The sequence below is a fragment of the Lutra lutra genome, chromosome 7 (assembly GCF_902655055.1).
Source record: "Lutra lutra chromosome 7, mLutLut1.2, whole genome shotgun sequence".
Lineage (NCBI taxonomy): Eukaryota > Metazoa > Chordata > Mammalia > Carnivora > Mustelidae > Lutra > Lutra lutra.
The window spans coordinates 68477053-68501645 of record NC_062284.1 but is presented as its reverse complement, the minus strand read 5'-3'; the positions used below and the strand labels follow the sequence as shown (position 1 = coordinate 68501645).

At 36.1% G+C, this 24593-nt stretch overlaps 1 protein-coding gene across 3 annotated transcripts; it reads right to left on the bottom strand.

Annotated features, from left to right (window-relative positions):
* Window positions 1-1998: 1998 nt before the first annotated feature.
* DTWD1 (DTW domain containing 1) lies at window positions 1999-24578 on the bottom strand. Of its 3 annotated transcripts, none has more exons than XM_047738847.1 (5): window positions 24147-24433; window positions 20182-20500; window positions 15505-15648; window positions 13157-13406; window positions 2003-6156 (listed from the first exon to the last, which is right to left on the bottom strand). In XM_047738847.1, exons 2-5 carry the CDS (start codon window positions 20443-20445, stop codon window positions 5909-5911), a joined length of 906 nt encoding a protein of 301 aa, XP_047594803.1. In that variant the 5' UTR covers window positions 20446-20500; window positions 24147-24433; the 3' UTR covers window positions 2003-5908. The 3 variants fall into 3 exon arrangements, with proteins under 3 accessions (XP_047594804.1, XP_047594803.1, XP_047594802.1); XM_047738846.1 differs by lacking the exon at window positions 24147-24433 and adding an exon at window positions 24440-24578 and having other exon boundaries at window positions 2004-6156; XM_047738848.1 differs by lacking the exons at window positions 15505-15648; window positions 24147-24433 and adding an exon at window positions 24440-24578 and having other exon boundaries at window positions 1999-6156.
* Between the last annotated feature and the right edge of the window lie 15 nt (window positions 24579-24593).

Here is a 24593-nt window from a genome sequence, read left to right as displayed (position 1 = left end):
CATGTAATTTCCTTTTTTACAACAAAGAGTAATGACTAATATTAGCACTATTATCAGTAAAAAACTTTCCCCTCAAGCTTTTTTTTTTTTAAAGATTTTATTTATTTATTTGACAGAGAGAGCACAAGTAGACGGAGAGGAAGGCAGAGAGAGAGAGAGAGGGAAGTAGGCTTCTTGCTGAGCAGAGAGCCCGATGTGGGACTCGATCCCAGGACCCTGAGATCATGACCTGAGCCCAAGGCAGCGGCTTAACCCACTGAGCCACCCAGGCGCCCCTCCCCTCAAGCTTTTTTTAAAAAAATACAATGTTAACATGCAGCTTATGGTTTCAAGTATAACTTTCAACTAAGGTTAGACTTTTAAGGCTTGTTTGTTTTTTTACTTTTTATTTTGAAATGAGTTGAACATCCAGGAAAGCTGCAAGACCAGTAGAAAGAACTTCTGTATACTCTTCACCCAGATTACCAATTGTTCCCTTCATGCTACATGAGCCCATGGTTTTCATCGGCATGCTATGGGGGTTTAGATAGTCTGTGAAATGGGCACAATACTGGTGTCTGTCTCACAGGACCATTGCCAAGACTGAATGAGTTCCAGATATGAAAAGTAAGACACAAATGAATGGCTGTCTCAAAGCCTAACAGGACCTCTGTCCAACTTTGGAGCACAGTTTTTGGGGAAAAAGTACGGAAGTGATCCGGTCCTTCAGGGTGAAGGAAGTGGGAGCTAAAAAGGCTTCCAGAAGAAGTGAACTCTCATGCCACTATTTAAGATCCAGCCATCCAGGATCCCAGCAAAACCATGATTTCCATGTTCCCCCAAGTAAGGTTGGACTTTATTGGAATTTACAATTTTCTATTCTTAGGCTATATTTTATCTTACAGCTCTGATATTGAATTTTTATTTCAACATTCATATTTTTCGATTTACAGGATCTTTTTATTATTATACTATCACACAGCTATACAATATAATCTCTTTCTTTTAAAGATATTTTATGGTTTTTATTTTTTATTATTATCAGCTTGTCTGGTTCCTTTGGATTTTCCCCCTCCTTGTTAATTCCCCCCTCCTTTTATTTGGAGGCTTTCATTTCACCAAGTGTTGAGTGATACCCATTTATGGGTGTTGATTTTTTGGCTGGTCATCTTCATTAAGCTCTCATTAAGTGTTTTGCCCAAACTTTACAATGGTATTTTGTTAGTATTGGAGGCAAAATTTTGGTAAAATTATCACCTGCAGTAACATGGAAGACAGAAAATGTACCTAATGCACTCATGGCATTCGGTGAGATTTTAAGGGAAATTTTTGAAAAAATAAGGTGGCTGCTACTAGCTGCAACTGATAAAATACTTACCCTAAGAAAAAAACAAGCTCAAAAATAAGGAGGTGGGTAAGCAAACAGAATTGAAATGGAATACAGAGCTTAGGTGGGCAGGGCTGGAAAATGAACTGCCTTTCACCAAATCAAAAGTGTCATAGTTAAATGAGGGCTTAGGACAAAGACAAAATCCAGTATATTGCCATTACCATGGACTCAAGAAAAAGCTTATAGTTCAATGTGACTTTTGCTACATTTTTTGACAAAAGAATGTCCCTGGGGCGCCTGGGTGGCTCAGTGGGTTGAGGCCTCTGCCTTTAGCTCAGGTCATGATCCTGGGGTCCTGGGATCGAGCCCCACATCGGGCTCTCTGCTCAGCAGGGAGCCTGCTTACCCCCCTGCCGCCCCTCTGCCTGTCTCTCTGCCTACTTGTGATCTGTCAAATAAATAAATAAAATCTTAAAAAAAAAAAAAAAAAGTATGGGGCGCCTGGGTGGCTCAGTGGGTTAAAGCCTCTGCCTTCGGCTCGGGTCATGATCCCAGGGTCCTGGGATCGAGCCCCCATCGGGCTCTCTGCTCAGCAGGGAGCCTGCTTCTCCCTCTCTCTCTGCCTGCCTCTCTGCCTACTTGTGATCCCTGTCAAATAAATAAATAAAAATCTTAAAAAAAAAAAAAAAGTATGTCCTTTTAGGGATCAAGACCTCTCACTATGCAGACTTCAGAATTGTAAAGACAGGGAGCACAAAGTATCCTAGGTTCATTAAAGGTAATACAGTGGGGGGCACATCTTCCACCCCTTGGTTCCTATACCATATTTTTCCATCCCTCTGAAGGGATGAAAGGGGATGGCTTTCCCTTGAACTAAAGAACTACCTCAAAGATTAAGGGATTAACTAATTAAGACTAATAAGAAGACTAATATCCTCAAGATATACCTGTCTACAAACTAAGTTATGAGTACTTGGAACATCTTGGGCTGAACTAGTTAATAACAATTTCCAATCCTTTTCTGCTACAGTCTTCCCATTCTTTACTCACACAGTGACTCCTATATTTGGGTGAACCCTAGTTCCTTTATTAAACATCTTTATTGATGTAAAACTTGTAATGAATCTTCTTTCCTCACCAAATCCAGACTAAAACACATGGCTGGCCTAGAAAAGAGAGCCAAAGGCAAAAATTTAATATATTACTTTATTAGAAAGAGCAATCCATGCTTGTGAAGGTTAGGAAGAAGAAAGGCTATCAAGGATGAGAAGCAAAGGCAAACTGATAAGTTACTGTATAGGACTTGGTTTCTGTTTCATCAAAAGCCATGAAGAGACAGCCACACACTTGGCAAGTACATTTGCTTAGCTACATGGTGCATTTCTGGGCAGGAGGGTGAAAAACTGTGTCTCAGATCAGTCTATCAGAAGAAAGAGAAATTGATCTGAGAGCTTTTTTTCTATAGTTCATTGATCCAAGTTTTCCGAACAGTTAACTTCACTGCTCTTCCACATACATCAGCTAGCCATTCTGACAGTCATTGGGGAAACCTTGGGGCATGGTGCTTCCTAGAGTGCAGAAGTGTTGGGATAGGTCTGGGATTCTGAGCATGTGGCTAGTTGACCTCAGGCAGAGGAATCACTGTCTGTCACTACCTATGCAGGGTGGTAGCTATGGCTAAGTGGTTAGTGGCCTGGGAAACAGAAGCCAAGAATCTGAGAAGGCACTTGAGGAAGATGTGTCTGATACTGAATCTAAAGACGAAGTTATCTGTTGGCACAATAATGCTGTATAATAAACAGCTATAGACCTTCAGTGGCACAGTGGACATCCCTTGCTCACACATCTGGAATCAGAAAGGTGTCAGGTGGTTCTGCTGATCCCAGAGGAGATCGTCCATCTTATCTGGGGGTTGACTGGCTATCAGCTAATCTAGACAGGATTCAGCTTGGGTAACCAATTAACTTGGTTCTACTCCATATGTCTCTAACCCCCCAGCAGGCTAACCCAAACATGTACGTGCTCATGGCAACAGCAGAAGCACAGGATTAAGTAAAAATTCATTAGATCTTTGGAAATAAATATGGTCCAGAGTCAGAGTGAAAGGGTACTTCAAAGGAGAATGAAAAAGAACCATGAATACAGGAAAAGTAAAGAATTAGCGACATTTTTACAGTCTATCATACCAAAGAAAAACAAAACAATGCATTGTTCTAAAAGGTATTATTATTGTTTTCTTTGGAAAAACTTAAGATTTTATCTGGCCTTAGTTATAAATTAGGCTCTTACAAAGTCTGTGGGTCATCATTTTTACGCCAGCTGTAAGATGGCAGCAAATCCCCTCCGTTTACCTGTTACGTTTAGTTGGTTTGTAAAGCCAGTTACATGGCAATAGATTTTGGCTCAGGGCAGTCCAAATTTAGCCCAGAGAAATCCAACTTTGGCCCGGCTTAAATCAATTCGAGGCCTCCTCTGTTCCCAGTGCCAAGTTCTAAACATGAAGAAATCTATTTTAATTCCATTCTTGTAAAATAAGTACTAAATAGGCAAGCCAGTTGATTTGGCTAGAACTATGGGACTAATAATGTTCAAACCTTATATAATCCACATTACTTTTTATGAAATAGCATAATAAAATGGTGACTTCACCGAACCAAATCATAAGTCCCAGATGCTAGACCAGATCCTACAACTAGCTGTGTGACCCATGAGCAAGTTACTTAATCTCTTTAGGTCGCAGCTGCCTATATAATCAGGGATTGTTCTAAACTGTAATGTTCCAACTATCCCATATCCACAAGATGTGAGTAGGCATTACTTATTCAAATAAGTTTAAGAAATACGAATTTAAAATTCAAAATGTTTATTTCAAGACTTTTCAGCATTTTTAAGCTCTATCTTTTGAATCTCTAGAGGGGAATATAATGTGCAGAAAACAAATTTCACCAAGGACTCATTTGTTCATAAAACATGTTATCTGTTGCCCTGAATATACTTAGGTAAATGTACCATTATTGCTAGCATCCACAAGGTTGAATTTATCAGTCACGGTCCCAAAAAGAAACAGAGGACGACTTCACACAGGGACATTGAAAAATATAATAAAATGACTATTTACAAAGGTATATAGGCAGGGTGTAAGGAAGCCAACAAGCAATAATGAACTACTCTGGGGCTAGTTACACCTGGGAGCTGTTACTTCCTGTAAAGGGATGGAGCAGGGACCTGAAATTAGACAGTAACTCGGATAATACGTGGAAAGAGATGCCCTGATAGGATGATCTCCAGTAGAGGTACACAGCCAACCCATGGTAACCTGGCAGGAAAGGAGCCAGGGAAATAACACAATTTCATTTTCCTTCAACCTCTGATCTCTTGCGAGTGCTTTCATCTGTTGAACCTAACAAAAAGGCAGAGGGGAAGGAGACCCACCTCACAGAGCAGAAAGCAGAATGGAAAAGAGTGGAGGGCAAATCCAAAAAGAAGCTATCCCGGACAGTAGGGTTCCATTCATAAGCAGCTAGATTAGGTGATTAAATGATGTCCTCAGGACTCAGTCTTACCTCTCCACTCTGCTTTCCTTTGCTGGCTTAATTCTAAGGCAAGTTCCTACCATCTGCTGCACAGATGCCACCAGCAGCTCTAGGGTTATAGCATGGTTAATTTGCATTTTCAGATAAAATAATAAAAAGAGTAAACACATATATAGCACTTAGTATACGTCAAGTGCTGTTGAAAGCTCCTTAGATACCTTAACTCAGTTAATCCTCATATTAATCCTGTAAGGGAGCTACTGTACTACCATTTCTTTAGAAATGAAGAAACTGACAAGGATGAAGAAATGAAGAATCCTGAAAAGGCTAAGCTGAGATTTACATTCAGGTAGTTAGCTCTAGAGTCTGTAGTTGTAACTACTGCACCATATTGCTTTTTGAAAAACAAATGTAATCTCCTACAGCATTCATATCACTTATCAAAAAGGATGCCAAATCATATGCTCATCCTCGTCAATCACTGGGCATTTTGCTTGCTAAACTGGATCACATGCCCTCATGACTGCCAGCAATTTCTCCTTAAAAAAAGATGTCAGGAAAATGTAAAAAGCGACAGATGTCCATCAAAGGCAGTACAGACTTAAAGAGATAACCCTAGGGACTGAAGCCATAATTCCAGTTCTGCCTGTGTCTGCCATAAACCTGCAGCAAATTATTTATGACTTCATTTTCAGCAAGAAGATTCTGACCTGTCTTACCTCCAAATGTGGTAGTGGGTAGAAAAGGAAAAATATGAAGATCCCTAAACAACTATCTAATTAGATCTAATTACATAGATATAATTATATTAAAATATAGTAATAAAACTGAGATATGCCAAACTTAAGCAGATAACTTCTGAAATGAGTTTTTCAATCAATGCTATCTCTGAAAATTCCTTTAGAAATAACTCCCTTTAAAAAAATATGAGATAAATTGAATGAAACCTTATTTTTTCAAATGGTCTTACAGGCATTACACATTATTATTTCCTAAGAATAAAGAAAGCACAATTTAGGTTTATTGATTTTTAGCAAAATAAAATGATATAGTAGCTTCTTAAAAACTAATGGATAAGTTTTCTTGTTTCCTTGTCTCCAGAGCATTTGGCATTTTTTATCAATTGGTACATAAAAGAGTAGAAAAATAAGAGATTGTCATATTGTCCTTGGTATTTCTCTTTTAATATATCAGTGTGGTAGTCTACCAGAAAATAGTAAATGGCTTCAATTGTGGAAAGGAAGGTATCTGGCTTTCCTTTCTGATGGCGCCAAAAGCAAGTTTTTCTTGTTTTCAACTCAACTTGTAACAGTCCTGCCAAAAAGAAATACAAAAAGTATAAATATTTCTTCTTAACCACAGAGTCTGGCACAATAATGATAATTTCTTTTAATTATTTTAAGAATTTCAAAAAAAGGATTTTTTTAAGAGTAAAGATGAGTTCCTTCAATCCCAATTCTAAATAGTATATTTTCTTAAATGCATTAAGGTATATACAGAAGCAATATAAAACACAGCAAACTCTTATACATGATAGTTACTTGTCTATAAATCTTAGAACTTGCAAAACCGTGAGTTAAAAGTAGTTAACAATTAAGATGTTTACCTCTTTCTAACTTCTATTCACCAGTGTCACCATTAACTAGTGACAGGACTAAATTCACCAATATACAGAAGGGTTTCACTTCCTTGATGAACTGACATTTAAAACATCATCATACACAATGGAATACTATGCAGCCATCAAAAGAAATGAAATCTTGCCATTTGCGACGACGTGGATGGAACTAGAGGGTATCATGCTTAGCGAAATAAGTCAATCGGAGAAAGACAACTCTCATATGATCTCCCTGATATGAGGGAGAGGAGATGCAACATGGGGGGTTAAGGGGGTCGGAGAAGAGTAAATGAAACAAGATGGGATTGGGAGGGAGACAAACCATAAGTAACTCTTAATCTCACAAAACAAACTGAGGGTTGATGGGGGGAAGGGGGTTGGGTGAGGGGGGGTGGGGTTATGGACATTGGGGAGGGTATGTGCTGTGGTGAGTGCTGTGAAGTGTGTAAACCTGGCGATTCACAGACCTGTACCCCTGGGGATAAAAATATATTATATGTTTATAAAAAATAAAATTAAAAAAAAATCATTGTAAAACTCACTGAAAGAGATAGGCAAGTTAATGGCTCTTAATATGGTTAAAAGTTTATTTCTGGACTACCACTTTTTGGTTATATCTTCATGAACAGAGTACCTAGAGTTGTTTCCTTGGCTCTGCCACATTTGTTGAGTGAAACCTCAATGACACAGTCAGCTAGAATGCCTTATTCCTGTGCACTTAAAGAGGAAATAATTCATATCACAGAACAGGATTCTCATCTCTTAAAACTCAGATGTTAATATATAAACGCAAAATACTTTCAGCGCTTTAGACCAGTGCTTAGACTCACATATTTATTTTGCTATACTTTTTTTTTTTAAAGATTTTCTTTATTTATTTGGCAGAGAGAGAAATCACAAGTAGGCAGAGAGGCAGGCAGAGAGAGAGGGAGAAGCAGCCTCCCCACTGAGCAGAAAGCAACAATGCGGGGCTCAATCCCAGGACCCTGAGATCGTGACCTGAGCCAAAGGCAGAGGCTTAACCCACTGAGCCACCCAGGCGCCCCTTATTTTGCTATACTTTTTCAAAAAAAGCATATTTATTTTAAAGTGAGAAGTAAAAGGGAGAAGGAATGTATTTCATCAAAGTCAGTTAAAAGAATGGCGAGCAAAGAAAACGATAAACATCTATGCAAATCCAAATAAACGCTGCCCAATGAAACAAAAACAATAATAGTATCTAATTTGTGGGCTGAAGATAAAGGACAGAAAAAAAATAACGAAGACAATAACGGTAACTTGGTGGACAGGGTGGGAGCTGAATCAAACTTAAGTGTAGTCAATCCTTAAAGTGTTAAAAAGGAGAGGCAAAAATACTGACTTTGAATTATTCTAAGTTACATGTGCACAGTCCAGTTTTCTAAAAGAAACTAAATACATATATTAAAAAAATGAAATAAAAAAAATAAAAACTTGATTGATCAAAGTCAAGAAAAAAAGAAAAAACAGGACAAACAAATAAAATTTTAGATGGTAGAAATATGTCCAAAAATATCAATATTTAAAACAAATGTGAAAGATGAATATTAAGGGAAGGCAAATTATGATCACAGCAAGACAGCACTTTATATCCACTATATTGGCAAAAATCAAAACATTTGACAATACCAAGGTAGGCGGCATCGTGGATCAATGGGGACTCTTATACTTTAATGATGGGTGTGAAAGTTTATATACCTACACTTTGGAAGACAACTGGCATTATCTTGTAGAAGTGAGCATTTTCATATGCAACAACCCAACAATGTCCAATGACCCAACAATGTCCACCTCTAGGTATGTTTCCTTAAGGAACCTTGTACATGCATAAGAATTTTTGTAGGTGCACTATTTGTAAGAGCAAAAACTAGAAACAACTCAAGTGTTTCATCCACAGGAAACTGGATAAACTGTAGTATTTTAACACAGTCAGATAATATACAGCAGTGAAAATGAATAAACTATAGCTAATCATATAACACCACGGACAAACCTTAGAAACAAAATGGTCACTTCATGTCCCCAAGAATATAACATGGCAGGTAAAATAAAGAAAACTAAACAATATGAAGATTATGAAAATAATGTATATGATAAAACACAAAGGAATGATAAGACCATAATTCAAGAGAACAGTTAACTGTTACCAGGGGAGAAGCAGAGTGGCAGAGGAGAGAACATAGGTAGAAAAAAGTTATTGATACAATTCCGGGGCTTGGATTCTTAATTATTCATTATCTCATTATGTGCTATGACATTATATTATACATATCCTTTCACATTTATCATAATTTAGTTTTAAAAATAATATAAAAAACACCTTTGCCTATTTATGGCAGAACAGGAGCTAGAAGTCAGGTCCGGCCCTAATCTTTCCATTTAGGCTCACAACATAAATCTAATCATGTCAATATCTGGCATTAAATTCTCTAATACTGCCATAGCACCTGTGGAAAAAAGTCCAAATTCCCAGCCATGGTATTCAAGGGCATTCATAATTTGTACTTCTTCAATTGTTTCTCCTACCATTCTCATGTGCATACACATTCTACCCCATATGCAACTTTTTCAGTCTCCTGAATGCAGGATGATGTTTCTGTATTTTTGAGTATATGTCATTCCCTTTATCTGAGATGCCTGACCCTTAGCCCTTTACCCATCAAGATTTCAACATAAACAGTTAATCCATCGAGGGACTCTGGGTAGAGCAGGGTTGTGTCTCCTCAATGCTACCATCATATTCAAAACTTACTGAATTTTCTTACCTGCTTACCTGCCTGCATTCCACAACAGATTACGTGGTAGACAATGCCCACTGTCTTCTCAATACTCATTTCCCCCTTCTCTCAATATTAACAAATCTCAATCCTGTTCAGTGTGGTATGTGTCCAGCTAAAAACAGTTTCCGAGCTTTATTAATGGCCAGAGTGGTCATGTGAACCATTCTGGCCAAAGAAAGGAAAAATGAAATCTCCTAAGTGGAAATTCCAAAAAGCTATTATTATTATATTTATTTTTTAATGAAAGAGCCAGACTCAGTGGGCACGTACATATTGCCCTGTCCTTTGTCTTGCCTGGATTATATATGGGATGTCTTGGGACCTACCGGCTATCTTATAAGTATGGGAGTGAAAATGATGAAGGAAGAAAAAGAATGAGTCTGAGTCCTTAACAGGCATTGTGAAATCTTTGTAACAGCTTTGGACTACCCATTTCTGGACTTGAACCTATAAAAAGTAAAAACCCAACTTGTTTTCAGATTCTATCTGGGCTTCCATTTCATGTGGTAAGACACAACTCTAACCAACAGCCACTGTGATCACCTGGAAGGTAGAGAAACTGTTTTATTCTCCTTCATATACCCCAGTCTAGGACACCACCCATCCAGGAAGAGGTATTCAACAAATAGTACTGAATAAATGGACAAATCGCAAAAGCTTGAAAGTATTTTATCTAGATATTTTGAAAATATTTCAATTTGAATAATTTTGATTCAAAGACACACAAAAGTTGTAAAAACCCAAACCAAACTCTACTGAACTATTTGTATTAATGTTAATTATATCCAAGAAGTAGGTAGACATTTGAAAATATTCTAAGTAATCAGTATAATTAAAATCTTACCATAGGATCTGACAGCACATGCAATTTCTTAAAACAAACAAACAAACAAAAAAAAACCTTAAGAGTAACTATTAAATGGTGCTGGTTTCTAATACACCTAATATGTTCTAAAATGTTAAAAATGATAATCAAGATTTAGTGATTATTTCCACTATTCCATCCTGTTTTAAAGATTTGCTTCCAAGTATACGGAACCTTTTAAAACACACTGAAATACACAGGTATGGGATTTATTTTTAAAAGTTCAACATATACACTAAAAAATTCTTTTGCTAGCATTTCTGGCCATCAATAACTTTATGATGAACTCAGCAAATTTTTTTAGCAGAACTTTAAAGCAGAGAATTATAAGTGGTTTTCTGTTCAAAATTATTGCCATCAAATGATAAAATGTTTTAAAACCCAAAGGCAATGATTTACAGCAAACATGGGTTGTTTCTTAAGGAAATAACTCAGTTCATCTGGAAACTGGTATTTCACATATAGAGTCTATAAATATGTGCAGAGCCCCAGATATTCCCTATGGTGCAATAAGGAGCCAGAAGGGGTAGGGGCTGCGATAATACATGAAGAAAAGACTGAATCTGTTTATTTCATGATTTTGAAGGGATTAAGAAATCCCTTTTAAAAATCTTCATGTAGCACAGAATTGAAATATATGATACTTACTATGTGATCTGGGAAGGAATAATAGAAATTTTTCCAAATCTGATTTTAAGCCTTAAGTTCAAATATGAACACTCTGAAAACAGATTTTGCATTGTACCTCAATGATTCCTTTTATAGTTTTTTCTACTATTCTCACTCATGTTCTTTCATTTGATCCTTTCAATTACCATATATGGTAATTATAAAGAGAGTGGCTCAGAAAAATCTTCAAACTGAGGAATAAGCTGGTGCTGTAACCATCCAAGGTAATATTGGCAGGTAGTACTCCAAAAAGCAGGGCCTTGGGGTTCCATCTCTCTATTAAACATCAGTGAAAGGTTCTTTCAGGTCTTATGCTCTGTAGTTTCTCTCTCCCTCTCCCTCTCACATTCCTCATTCCCCACTGTCTCTCTCTCTCTCTCACACACACACATACACACACTTTCTCTGTCTCTTTCTGCCTATCTCTCTCACATACAAACACACAGACACACACACGACTAGAATGACAAAGCAATCTTCCTAACAGTTATGTTGACCTCAGAGTTATGAACTATGTAAATTAAACTAAATCTAGTATTGTTACTAACTTTAGTTTGGGATTACTTACTACAAGTTAAACTCCAAAACGTATCATAAACTTTCTTTTCTAGGTGAAGTGCATTTTTAACAAATAGCCTGAGAAAAGTTCTATTTTGGCAACAGCCTAAAACCAATTGGGTAGCTCTCTTGCCTTCTAATCATACGTATACATACGAGGCCATCAGGAGCTGGAAACAAACCTAACGTTTTTAGAGAAACTACTGAAAAAACTTGAGGAACTGAGTAAGGTACAAGTAAACAAGAGAGGTAACATGAGTTTCTGTTCTTCATATTACTAGTTGTGCTACTTGGGCAAGCAAAACAACTCTTTTAAACCATTTTATTAGGAACTGAACTTTTCACTCTAAGAGAAAGAGTACAAAAAAGCAAAAGAAAGAAAATCCCTGTAATGTTCAATCTTGGAACTGGAACTATCCATGTGAACTCATGATATATATCTATTTCCCTTGGCTTTATCCACTGAAACAATGACATCCAAGTTGTAATAAATTTGCCAGATCTTGGTTTCTAATATCACTCCCCACTAAAAAGAACCATAGCTCCTTTACATAATCAGTGGTTCTATGTCTGGGGCAGGAAAAAAGTACAAGTTAACTTGGGACATTCCATTGTACCAGAAAGACTAATAAGGCCATGCTATAAAGGACTTGAAGGGCTCCCACTGGCAAAATTTGAGACAATTTGGACATCAAAAAGAATACAATCACAACATATTACATATGATAAAGGAAATCCATAAACCCATAGTGACCTCAAAAAGAGGCAGAAGGAGAGAGAAAAAAAGGGGGGGGAGGGGAGGGAGGAGAAGAGCTCTTTACCACCTAACAAATATAAAAGAAATAATACATTAAAATGTCATCATGTTGCAATCCTCAATTTGCTGATTTAGGCAAATTGTCAATAAATACTAAAACCACTCAGTGAAAAGCAGTTGGGAAATAGATAGTTCACAGTATCAAAGCATCACCCCAAAGACTACTACCAGTTTCAAAGAAGAAATGAACTTTTATAATACAGAGATATGGCAATCACCACTTTAATCAAATAATTAAAGTTATTACCAATAATGGAACTTATATGCCTCCTGATCTGACGCAATAAGTATACAACTTTACCTATGAATAGGATAATCATATAATTTATCAGCTGAACAGCCATATTTCTGAGAGGGAAAGGGAATGCCATTAATAGTTAAATAAAAACAATAGGTATAAACTGGAATTGTCATGGAACAACCCTAGATTGATCCTTATCTCTAAGTATCCTTATAAAAACACTAAACTGAATCTAATCATGATGAAGCATTCAGACAACTGACCTGCCCTCTTCAAACAAGTCACAGAAAACAAAGACAGGGGACTGCTCTACATTAAAAGAGACTGAAGAGGTATTAAAAACTACATGGAATGAGAGTTTACATGCTACATCAGAAGAAAAAAGCTACAAAAGATATTTTTGGATCAATTAGGGAAATGTAAATATGGACTGTATTAGATATTAGAAATTTTATTAATTTTCCCATTAACTTTTGTTAATGGTAGTGAGATTATGCAATTATTCTTAAAAGATACATAGTTAGGTATTTAATGGTGAAGTATTGCAAAGCCTACAACTTATTTTCAAGTGGTTCAGCCAAAAATGTATACAATATCTAAGTATGCACACACATATAATAGAGAAATAAATGTGGAAAAACGTATGGGTATTTGATGCAATTCTTCCAATATATCTGCATGTTTGAAGTATCTGAAATGAAAGTTGGGGGAAGGAACAATCCACAAAAAAAATTTTTGTTTATTTTACCTTGAAGTCGCTCATCAGTGAATATTTTGTTTGTTTGGTTCCAGGTGCTATCTATAAATATAATTTTTTTCAGTGTTGTGTCTTGGCACTTGCTGTCATTCGAATCCTGTTCTTCAGTTTTCTTGCGTTTAATAAATGGCTTGTCGGGGTCGTCATTTTTGTCTTTAACATTATTTTGAATCCTTTTTTGCAGATGAAAAGAAATATCTTTTATTGAGACAGACTTAGGTCCAGGAAAAACAAGTGCAACCTAAAGCAAAGAAACTTAAGTTAGTAGTGTGCTGTTATGATCTTCAAAATGAATAAATTCCGACACTTTTAAAACTTAAAGAGAAACAAACATGCTGCATACCTGAGAAACAAGCATTAGGTTCTCTAACAACCACTTGAGCCATTTGAAAGTTAGTGTTTCTTTAACAAGGATGATAAAGTTCTTGGCTCTTGCCTAAGATTTAAAAATCATAATATACTAGCTAGAAGTATTGTTTCAAAATAATTGACAGAAGCCAAGTTAATTGTATCATGAATCAAAAAACTAACTACTGTAATATTTCACAGTATAAAATACAAAGTACGTGACACTAGGTAAAAGAACCAATGAAAAGCACTCAATAATTAAATACAATTTTCACAATTTCAATATAATAAGCAGAAATCAAACAAATAATACTATCACTGCTGGTGAGGATATGATGTTATGGGCCTTTATAGCCATTACTGATGTCAGGTTTCGATAGTATAACTCTTCATGAAAGCAGTTTGGCACTTTGAATAAGAGTCTTGAGGTGGTGGGTATTGGAGAGGGCACGGATTGCATGGAGCACTGGGTGTGGTGCAAAAATAATGAATACTGTTACACTGAAAAAATTAAAAATAAAAATAAAATAAAATAAAATAAAAAAGAGTCTTGAAATGTTCACACCCTTTGGTTATTTCACTTTTGGGAATTTACCTTAAAAAAAAATCGTAAATACAATTCACAATACCCAGAATATCTGTTAAAGTATATTACAGTGAAAAATTAAGACTGAAAAATCTGACTTCCAAGGAATTCTGTAAATTATGCTACCTTACTTTCAGCATGTTTTTACTGAAACCTTACACACTTTAGAGCCTCCAATGTTTGAACAGCTCCTGCCACAAAGAAGGTGCCCAATTAATATTTTTTAAATGAACAAATGATTTTCAAATCATAGGTATTTTATCTCCTGTACTTTTCTATATTTCCCAAGTTTTCTTCAATGAACATATATCATTTTTAATATGAAAACATAAGCAATATAAAAATAAAAGGAAAAATCTTGAATTTGAAAACTCCAGTTATAAAAGCTTCTCAAACATTTACAATGCGTGACTCTATTTCCCCCATACCCAATAAGCAAAGTTCAGGGCTTTGTAATTTTCTTGGACTGTAAACATATCACATCTCTTTATAGAACCCAACACTGTATTCTATTCAATTGAGATAAATGATACCTTGCTGACCAGAGAGGGAAACACAAAGATACTCCTTGATCCAAAACTCAGAAATCATTTACAAACAACTATATAAACTCAACCAAAATACAAATATATTGATGGAAAGGAAAATCTAAGTTCTGCCTAGAGCAAATGAACACATAATTTTTTAATTATGTTTCCAGGTTAACCACACCAGCAAATATCTCCAAGAAACCTAGAAGAGTTTACATACTTTTTTAAAAAGTACCCAAGGCCTTTTTTTTTTTTTTTGATCTATTACTTTTCAATAAGAGCAGTAATATCTCCCAATGTGACAATTTCAAATATGTGAAAACCAATTTTGAATCTAGAAATGATCAAAGGAAGGCTTCTGAGCAAGGAAAAGGCATTACAAAGGTCATGTATTAAAGCTCTTAATTCAGGGAGAATTCTTGAAAATCCTTCTAATTCAGACTTTCTTTTCTTCTTTTGGAGAAATTCCAACGTTTGTAATATGGTTTCTTAGTTTGTATCAAATCATCTTTTTGTAGCATCAGCAGGAAAATGGAGAGGAGAGAAAGTAAAAGCAGGCACAGCAATATGGGCAAAGAGGAAAAACCTGAAGAAGTAATGCAGAATAACTATAAAAAGTAGAAAGACTAAAAAAAAAAAAAAAAAAAAAAAAAAAAAGTAGAAAGACTAAATTCAAAAAGCCTTAACAATCTAAGATCATTTGATCTTTGAAGATACCAATGAAGTAACTAAATTGTATATTGTTTACTGTTACATAAAGATAACCCTCGGTCATTAAGAAAAATATTTAATTGTGTTCAAGTTCAGAAAAGTAATGGAATTTACAACTCTTTTTTAGATTCAATGTGAAGAGGTGTAAAAAATAAGCTGCCTACTTCATGGTCCTTTTCTTCATATTCTGGAATACAAGGATACGTGTAAATATTTACAAATTCAGGTGCTAATAGTTTTGCATGTATTGCAGTACTTTTGCCATCTGTTTCATTTGGATGTTTAATGATGTCAATCTTCAGTGGAAGCTAAAATTTAAAAAAGGACAAATGAACACAATAAATACAAAAATTCAGATTTTTATGTTAATTAAAAATGATCTTCAAAGCTTACATAACAAGTTCACACTAAGTTCCTGTAAATATGATATGAAAGGCATACTTTTCTAAACCAGATTAGGAATGCTAAGAGTCATAAAGCAAACCTAAATTTCTTCCTCGACATTGCTGGTCATATAATAGAACAATTATTTCCAACGTATTCAACATAGAATTGTTCTTAAAGCAAAGCTTCAAGGCCATTTTCATTTAAGCTACATAGGCTTTGAGTCCAATTCCTTGCATTTCAGCATCTGTGTCAAGAACACTTTTTATAATTCCTATAAATTTTAGGATTATTAATTTTATGACACAATAAAAGGAAATATAAGCTGGGCAAAAGTGTCACACCTAAAATTCAAGTCAAAATTTTACTCCCTATACATCCTTTGAGGTCCCAGGTATTACCCTTAAAAGGGTTCACCCTTTATCGTGAACATCATGATTCTCATCAGTGGCCTTTAATGGCACAAATGAAATAATTATCAATTGGAAAAGTAACAGAATAGGTCTAGAAGATGCACACTTCATATATAAATTAACTCTCTGAAAAATCATTTTGTCTATTTTTCTTTAAGTTTCATTACTTGTTATGAATTACATCCTGCCTCTTTGCAAAAATAATATTCTCTAACATTTTTCAAGTTAGATTTTTCTGTTATTTCCCTGACTTGTTTGATTTAGTTTCCTGTATAACGTTTGTACAAGTGCTGTAGTCTGCCATGGTTATGAAAATGAAAGCTGAGTCACATCCCCCCAAAAAGGTATATGAGAAACTCTAAGATGGATTCTTCAGTGCAGATTATAAATGACTTATATATTATTACAAATACTCTTCCAGCTCCCACCCCACCCATAACAGGCAGGATCCTAGGTATTTACCCTGGGAAAAGCTAAATTTACCCTGGAGTACAAAACTATTTTTCTTTTTTTAAAACAGCTTTAATAGATAAAATTGGTATAATAAACTCCATATATTTAAAGTGTACAATATAATGAATTTTAATACCCTTGAATTCATCACCATAATCAAGATCATGAACTTAACTGTCACCCCCAAAAGACTCCCTTCTTCCCCTTTCCTCATCAACTACCAGCCACAGTCCTTAGGTAACAATTGGTCTGCTATCACTCTAAGTTAGCTTGTATTTTCTCGGATTTTATATAAATGAAAAAATATGGTAAGTACTCTTTTCATCTGACTTCTTTCACTCGGAATAATTATTCTGAGATTCATCCATATTGTTGTCTGTATCATTAACTGCAGAGCTGTTTTTTAAAGGGGCAGTTGCTGCATGCTACTGAATGACCCCAGGTGCATATACTTTATCTTTCTGGATTATTGTGTGGAAAAAGGATGGTATCTATCCCAGAAGGGCAATGAATATGTATCTCAAATAGTTTTCACTTTAGGGTTTCAAACCCTGTATCTCCTTCCCTCCCCACTTAGGCCTAGTAACCAATTAGGGCCAACTGCTTTAAATCGTCAAACGAACTTCTCGTCACAGAAAATTTACCATTTAAGTAGGCAGTTCACAAATGATTTTACATCACTCTACTTCTGGCTGAACTCTACATCAGAATTTCCTCATGATGCTCAGTCTCAGTTGACACTACATTCCCTTTCCCCAGGGTCTCTCAGTCCCAGGTCAGCATTATCTTAGCCCAGGGAAGATAGGAAAGAAGAAAAAGAAAGCACATCATGATAAAGTATTCTATTACTAATAAAACCAACTTTCTTACATGGCTGATGAGTAGAACTCAAAATTCCAAAGGTGACCATCAACATTTCCCATCCACTGGCTATGTCTGAAGGGTATCATTTATATCAAGGACATAAGACTGACTGTTATTCATGTATTTAAACATCACATACCTTGCCTATTATGGACTAAATCCTATAGATATAAGACAATTATGAAAATTTGTGCTCAAGAAGTTATTACTGGGACCCAGTCTAGTTACTTTAGTTCTCCCTGAGCAAGCCTGAAATTTCTAACATTATGAAACAAAAGCACAGACACAGATCAAATCATGGAAACAAATGTTTGTGCTCTAGTTCACACATTTTAAAGGAAGATATTTCCTAACTAATGACAGGGTACAGAGTAACACCAGAAGCACTGACCAGACACACAGTTCAAGTAGAAATGTTCTGTTTTCAACCACAAAGAACATCAATCTGTTCTCTAACACTTATATTTCTTATAAGAGATTTATCAAATTTTTCTTCCCAAATTTATCAAAATGCCATTAGCAAGAAGTCCTAAGTCTTTTCCTATGTGATCATCAACTTTCCCAAAGAGAGCCTTTTAAATTCTAGGACTCTAAAAAAGATGAAGCTTTCTTTGACCTCATGATTATTTTTGCTCTTCCTTTAAAAAATACCAAGAGTATCTTTAACCTTTACTCATGCATTTCTCATGACATTTAAAAAAAATCATATTCTGCATGAAAAAAATCAGCATTTATGAATTTATTCTGTAGATTAAAATTTAAAGCTTGGGAGGCACTTACTCATTATGTAGTCGTCTTCCCTTCCCAAGCAGGCTATCTAAAAGCAAATGCTGAATGATTTGTAAAAATAAAGTAAAAATTAGAAAAAATTATATAGAGCTTTTATTACTATTAATATATATTACCATACTGAGTTTTATATATGGCCATTAAAATATAAACACTTTTAAAAACTCTGCATACTCTGGTAGGCCATCTAGAGTTGATCAAATATTTGACATAGTGTTTTAAGTCACTTCTACTAAATAATGGATATTACATCACTAATTTGGAAAATAATCCTCTATTATTAAATTTCTATGAAAATAAATGTCTATGAAAAGTCAGTATGTGGGGCGCCTGGGTGGCTCAGTGGGTTAAGCCGCTGCCTTCGGCTCAGGTCATGATCTCGGGGTCCTGGGATTGAGTCCCACATCGGGCTCCTTGCTCGGTGGGGAGCCTGCTTCCCTTCCTCTCTCTCTGCCTGCCTCTCTGCCTACTTGTGATCTCTCTCTGTCAAATAAATAAATAAAATCTTTAAAAAAAAAAAAAGCCAGTATGTTACCGACTTTTATTATTCTGATCTTCAATCCTTTTGAACACAATACATTTTAAGATAAAACTTTTAAAGGGATACTCTCTATGTGGCTATGATATGAAAAGAACATAGAATAGTTCTGTTCATACTTCAAAAACTACACTTTTGAAATTTAACATTCTTACAAGATAATAGGGAACTTAAAGAAGATTATTTTCCTCAAACTCTAAGTTTTTCTAAGGTTAACTATGAAGCTGATTAGGTTCCACGCTTATTTCATCTTGCCCAGTAACTTTCCAACAGCCTGTAAGTGTGATTTTTAGACCCTTGAGGAGACCCTGGACTTACCAAGATAACATATAAGCTAAATTGAATTTCAAGTAACAAAATATAAGTATTAAGGTATTTTACTTCAAATTTAAATGAATCTTAAAATCACCACATTAAATACTTTTAAATATAGTTTTAACTTATTTTCTTACTAGTAAGTTCTACTGAGTCCATGTGTAGAGTTTAGTCTCTCTAACGTCCTAATAGGCAGCAAATGTTATACATTATTTGATCTACTCCTAAAGTTCATGTCAATGTTAGACAAGTTGACATATATTTAATAAATTCTTTGATTACATAGACATCATGGTCCACAGACCTTTTACCTAAACAAGAGTAGTCTTGGTAAGCAACGAAATGTATAAAGTAAGCAATCAATTCAAATCAATTTTTTAAAGTCTGGCTTAAGTCACTACAATTATAACATAGCCCATTGGGTGGCCTTGGTCCTTTTTTTTTTTTTCCAAGTAGTCTCCATGCCTAATGTGGAGCCCAATGTGGGACTTGAACTCACAACCCTGTGATTGAGAACTGAACTGAAACCAAGAGTCGGACACCCAACCAACTGAGTTACCCAGGTGCTCCAGTTTTAGTATTTTTAATTTTAGTTTAGTTTTGGTCACTGACATGAGCTCCATCTCCATGTAGAATGGGGCTAAGCCTGTTCTACAAAAGCCCAAGCAAAAAAATCAATCCTATTTCCTTTAAAATATGTTTTCTTAAAAAGAAGTCTAAGGCCCTGAGGTAGTTTTTGAAGTTCCTTCAGGCAATTATACACTTGTCTCTTGTAGTATTCATGTTTATGCCACATTTTCCCCTATGTTTTAGATGAATTATAATCATTAGTGAAAAAGTAACTGATTTCATTCAAAACAATACCATTCATCTCAGACCCAAGTGTTTTAGCAGTATGTTCTTTTTCCAAAGACAAGAAAAGCAAATAGGTTTACCAGTCTGTAAGATTAAATTTTCTATTAATATTATTCATCTCCATAATGATGTTACTTATCATGCTTATCAATTATGTTAGAGTAGGTATGTAGGAGATATCTTTTTAAAACCTCTTCTCCTACTTTCAGATAATTAAATTTCTTACCAACCTTCACAAGTGGCATCTGTTCAATAGGTACATTTTCAACTGGGACATAACATGTATAGCAATAGAACATTCTTGAACCACCACATTGGAGACATTTTGATCTTCCACTTTGTTGAGCTTTTTGAAGAACTTCTTGAGATGCTAAGCATAAGTTTTGAAAAGGATCTTCTGCAGCTATGGAAGTAGTTTGTGAGTGCTGTATTTCTACAAATTTTGAATTATTTTCTTCCTTTTCTTTGAGAAATATAGGTGGATTGAGAGACATTTTTCATTCAAACCAAAGTTTAACATCTATTTCTAAAACATAAATCATAGGTGCACTGCAAAAGAAAAAAAAAAAGTGGGGAAGGGGTGAAATAAAGACAGGAAATATTTTGTTCCTTGTCTCCACAAAGAAAATTACCCAATTTAATTTACAACTGCATGCCGTTTTTAGTATTTATTAACAAGTACTAATAAGCTTTTTAAACCACTTAATTAGCATGATTTAAAATACAAAATTAAAAAGCAATAAACTCAAAACAATAAATTATCCTTCTGAGTCATTCCCTCCATAAAAATAAAAAGGTGCTCTCTTAGAAAAACTACTTCAAATATAAAATTTAGGTACCAATAATACATTTTTCAGTGACTCTTATTTTGTTTTATATTAGGAATATAGTGTTTAAATGCTATTATCAGCCAGGAATGTATTCAACCCTGTACACTCTGACTTTAAACCAATGTTATATGACATAAAATCTCAACCTGGATCCTAATGAAAATACAAGGTTCCAGTGAAATCAGTAAAACTTAGTTGTTATGTTTCAAAAGACTTACTCTTCTCCAACTTATATCACACACACAAAAATATAACTAAACATCCATTAAAATAGGACAGGCATCTACTACCAATTATGATTTGTAAAATACTCCCAAAGCTGAAATATATGCCCAGAAAAATAAAGTGTGATCTTGTAAACTAAAAATTTTACAGAGTAATGTTAATGTCCCCTCACTCAAAGACTTCATACCACTTTTAAAAAATATAATTCATTCGGGGGCACCTGGGTGGCCCAGTTGGTTAAGCCACTGCCTTCGGCTCAGGTCATGATGCTGGAGTCCTGGAATCGAGTCCCATATGGGGCTTCCCCTGCTCTGCAAGGAGCCTGCTTCTCCCTCTCCCTCTGCCTGCCACTCCCCCTGCTTGTGCTCTCTCTCTCTCTCTCTGTCAAATAAATAAAATCTTAAATAATATATATAATTCATTCAGAGTCTTCAGTTCTAGAGATAAAATAGTGAAATAACTTCCTCACTTAAATATTTCCTTCCAAGAAGAATGATGTCTGTTACTCAAATATTCTGTAAGCACAGTATCTTTTGAGGGAGAAAAGAGACTGGAGCCCTTTTGATTTGATATGCATTCCAAAGCTGTAAAATGAGTCTCTCATTATAAAGCTTATGGCATTGTGGTGTTTAACTATGAGGCCCCTGGCACTTTGAGTACAAACACTGACAGGAGAAATGCTGTGACTGCAACAGGAAACTTTTCTGTGGTATTCCAAATAGGAAGTGAACAAAAAGTCCAGTGGAACATAATATACAACATAATTTAGCAACAAGAAGTTAGTGATACTAATTTAATTACTCATCAAGAGTTTTTTATAGGTTGTAAATCCCAGTAAGCTTGAGACCCAAATAAAAAGATGCAAAGGAAAAAGATGCTTATCCCTGAAGGAAAAATAAAATACACTGGCCAAATTTACTCAAAGTAAATTTACCAAGCTGTCACCTTTCCTTGAATCTCAGATCTTTTTTAAGATCATGTTGAGTCTTGGACCTTATCTGCAGAAAATGTATACACAAGACACAGTATTTCATACACAATTTCAAATGGTTTGCAGATCTGTAAGAGTCCATCTACAGATCCAGGTAAAGAAATCCTAAGTTCAAACAGTCATTCTAAAGACAGGAGCAGTTTTAAAAGTCTGGGAAGAGATCCTATTAGTCTCCAGAAATCAGAGCTACAAATCCCCTGTTAGGCAACTAAAGGTCAGCTGTCACAGGCCAATAGGTCTCATTACTGCACTTAGGAAGGTGGTTTAAGTTGCACCTAAATCTTGGTTTGGGTTTGCTCTGGTGTTTTCTGAAGTCCTTACAGAGAAACACTTATTTAAGATTATAATAGTCTTGAATTATCCCATCATGGGACCCATCCTAAAAAAGAAACTAGACTGGACTAATTCAACCTGACTCCATTTTCCTGGGTGTTCTAGTGGCTAATTAGTGGGTTTACATAAGCCACTAAAGTCCTCCAGAATAATGGGGCTTAAGTACACAGTTCCTGGGGATGTCATGAAAGTCAATGTGCTTCTTGACATTCAATGGAAAACTAGTGGTGAGTTTTTCTAGGGCCTTCCAAGTGCATTCTGCCTCAGAAATATTCCCCTATATTTCACTTGGCCTTCCAACCATAAAGCCAAATGGATACTAGTAAAGCCTTATATAAATGTTCTTCCTCTACAAAAATCAAACAACATAGACATATGAGACAGTGAAAGGAAAATGTTTATGGCTCCTTTCCCTGCCTCACCTGTACACTCTCTCTTATGGCTGTGGTGGCCACACAGAAGAGTCCAGAAATAGTAAGTCATGGACAGCTCTCTCCAAAGGTCTCTGAAACCATTTGACACCAGCATTTGTCCTCACCTAGCCAATAGCCTGCCTCAAATGTGTACAGTTTGCTGCAAATGATGGTTCACAACCTTTAAAACATACTTATTAATATCAAATTCATGCAGGGAATACAGGTGGAGTTGTGGGAGTTACTTAGAAAACATAAAAAGAATATATTCCTAAAGAACTAATAAATATTTTTACCTTGATGGTACATTCATCAATCTGCATCTTAGGTTGAAAACAAAGTTTTACTCCCCCTCTACCCTCTTTTCCCAAAAAAAACAATTACTCACCAAGTTCCATCAATTCCACCTAGCATATAATTCTCTAACTTTAGGCTCAAAGTCAGGACTCTAGATGATCTATGGCAATCTCTTACATCTTTTTAGGTTTGCCCCTTTATTACTGGTTCCACATATTTAGCATGGAAAAATCTGATTTAGCCTAGAGTTGTCTTTTAGCAAAGCTATCCCTCCTAGCAATCAACTCTGCAAAAGAAGGATTCTTTACCAATTCTTTACATAGCTCTCCCTGTGTCTCATGCAGCAGGAGGAATTCAACAATTACTTATTAAATCAAAACCATTCTGAAAAAGAAAACATATGTATGCATCTCCCTCCTGAATGATCTAACACACCACCTTCATGGGCCATCTGCAGCCTAGTGGCAACATGGCAGATTCCTCCCCCTCCCCACCCCCCAAAACAATGATCTTAAAAGCTCCAAGGTACAGGTCACCTCCCAATGGAATACTATATAAAATTCCCCTACCATGTATTGCAGACCAATTCAGTATACTAGATAAAACCCACTTCAATTTTTTTTTTCCTGAAGTATTTTTAAGAACCCGGTCAAATAACACACACAGGTCCAACATTCATTTTTTAAACTCCAAGGTGACACATTTTCATACAGGACCAGTGGCCCCTCCCACGTCCCCCCATCATTTGGCAGGCAGGCAGACTGTCTTGCCTCAGTTTTTCATGGTACACTGGGGTTCAGACAGAAATAATCCTTAAATGCTTAAAAGAAATAATCCTTAAATGTTTTCACTCAAGCAGATTTTTATCATCCAGCTCCGTGAACTGGTATCTTAAACTATTAATATACTTCTTTGCTTCTTCTACATTCCCAAGAAACAATTTAGACCTAAGAAACAGCCTCCCTGGCTTATTATGTAACCACTATCTTAATATTTTAAATACACTGCATGGCACACTATTTCTGTACTAAGCTGCTGCTTCTGTGATTACCAATTCCCCGCAAACCACTCCAAACACTAAAAAAATATAGATCCTAGGGGACTACCTGCCAGAACAGACTTTCCTCACGGCGGAAACCACTGAAAATGATTGTTAGGGCAAGGAAAATTTTTGAGGAACAATTTGGAAGCCTTTTCCCCGAAGGGCCCGCAGGATGGTAAAAAATGCAAGCGCTCCAGTACAGGGACCAGGGTCCCGCTCACAGGAGACACCCTGCACGACCTCCACTAGCGCCCAGCCAAGCAGCGTCCTCTCCCCGCAGCCGCACGGCTCCGGCCAGGCCACTGGTCCGCACACGGGCGTGGACACCCGCACCAGCGATCGGAGTGGGACTCAGACCTGCGCTTCTCTCGGGTCCTCGCGCGGCTCCACGCGCCTTCCGCTCCGTCGGAACCCGAGGAGCGCGCCCGGCCGACGTCGCGCTAGGGCGCGGCGGAGCGCTTTCCGGGAGACACAGGAGGGAGGAGCCCGGCCGTTGCTAGGGCCGTTGCTA

Coding starts and splice junctions, on each gene's coding strand:
- DTWD1 (XM_047738846.1), bottom strand. CDS start 20,445: ATGTCTCTCAATCCACCTATATTTCTCAAAGAAAAGGAAGAAAATAAT. Junction 15,649..20,181: donor AACAGATGCCACTTGTGAAG/GTTGGTAAGAAA, acceptor TTTAAATTTTAG/CTTCCACTGAAGATTGACAT. Junction 6,157..13,156: donor CACTGATGAGCGACTTCAAG/GTAAAATAAACA, acceptor TCTTTTTGGCAG/GACTGTTACAAGTTGAGTTG.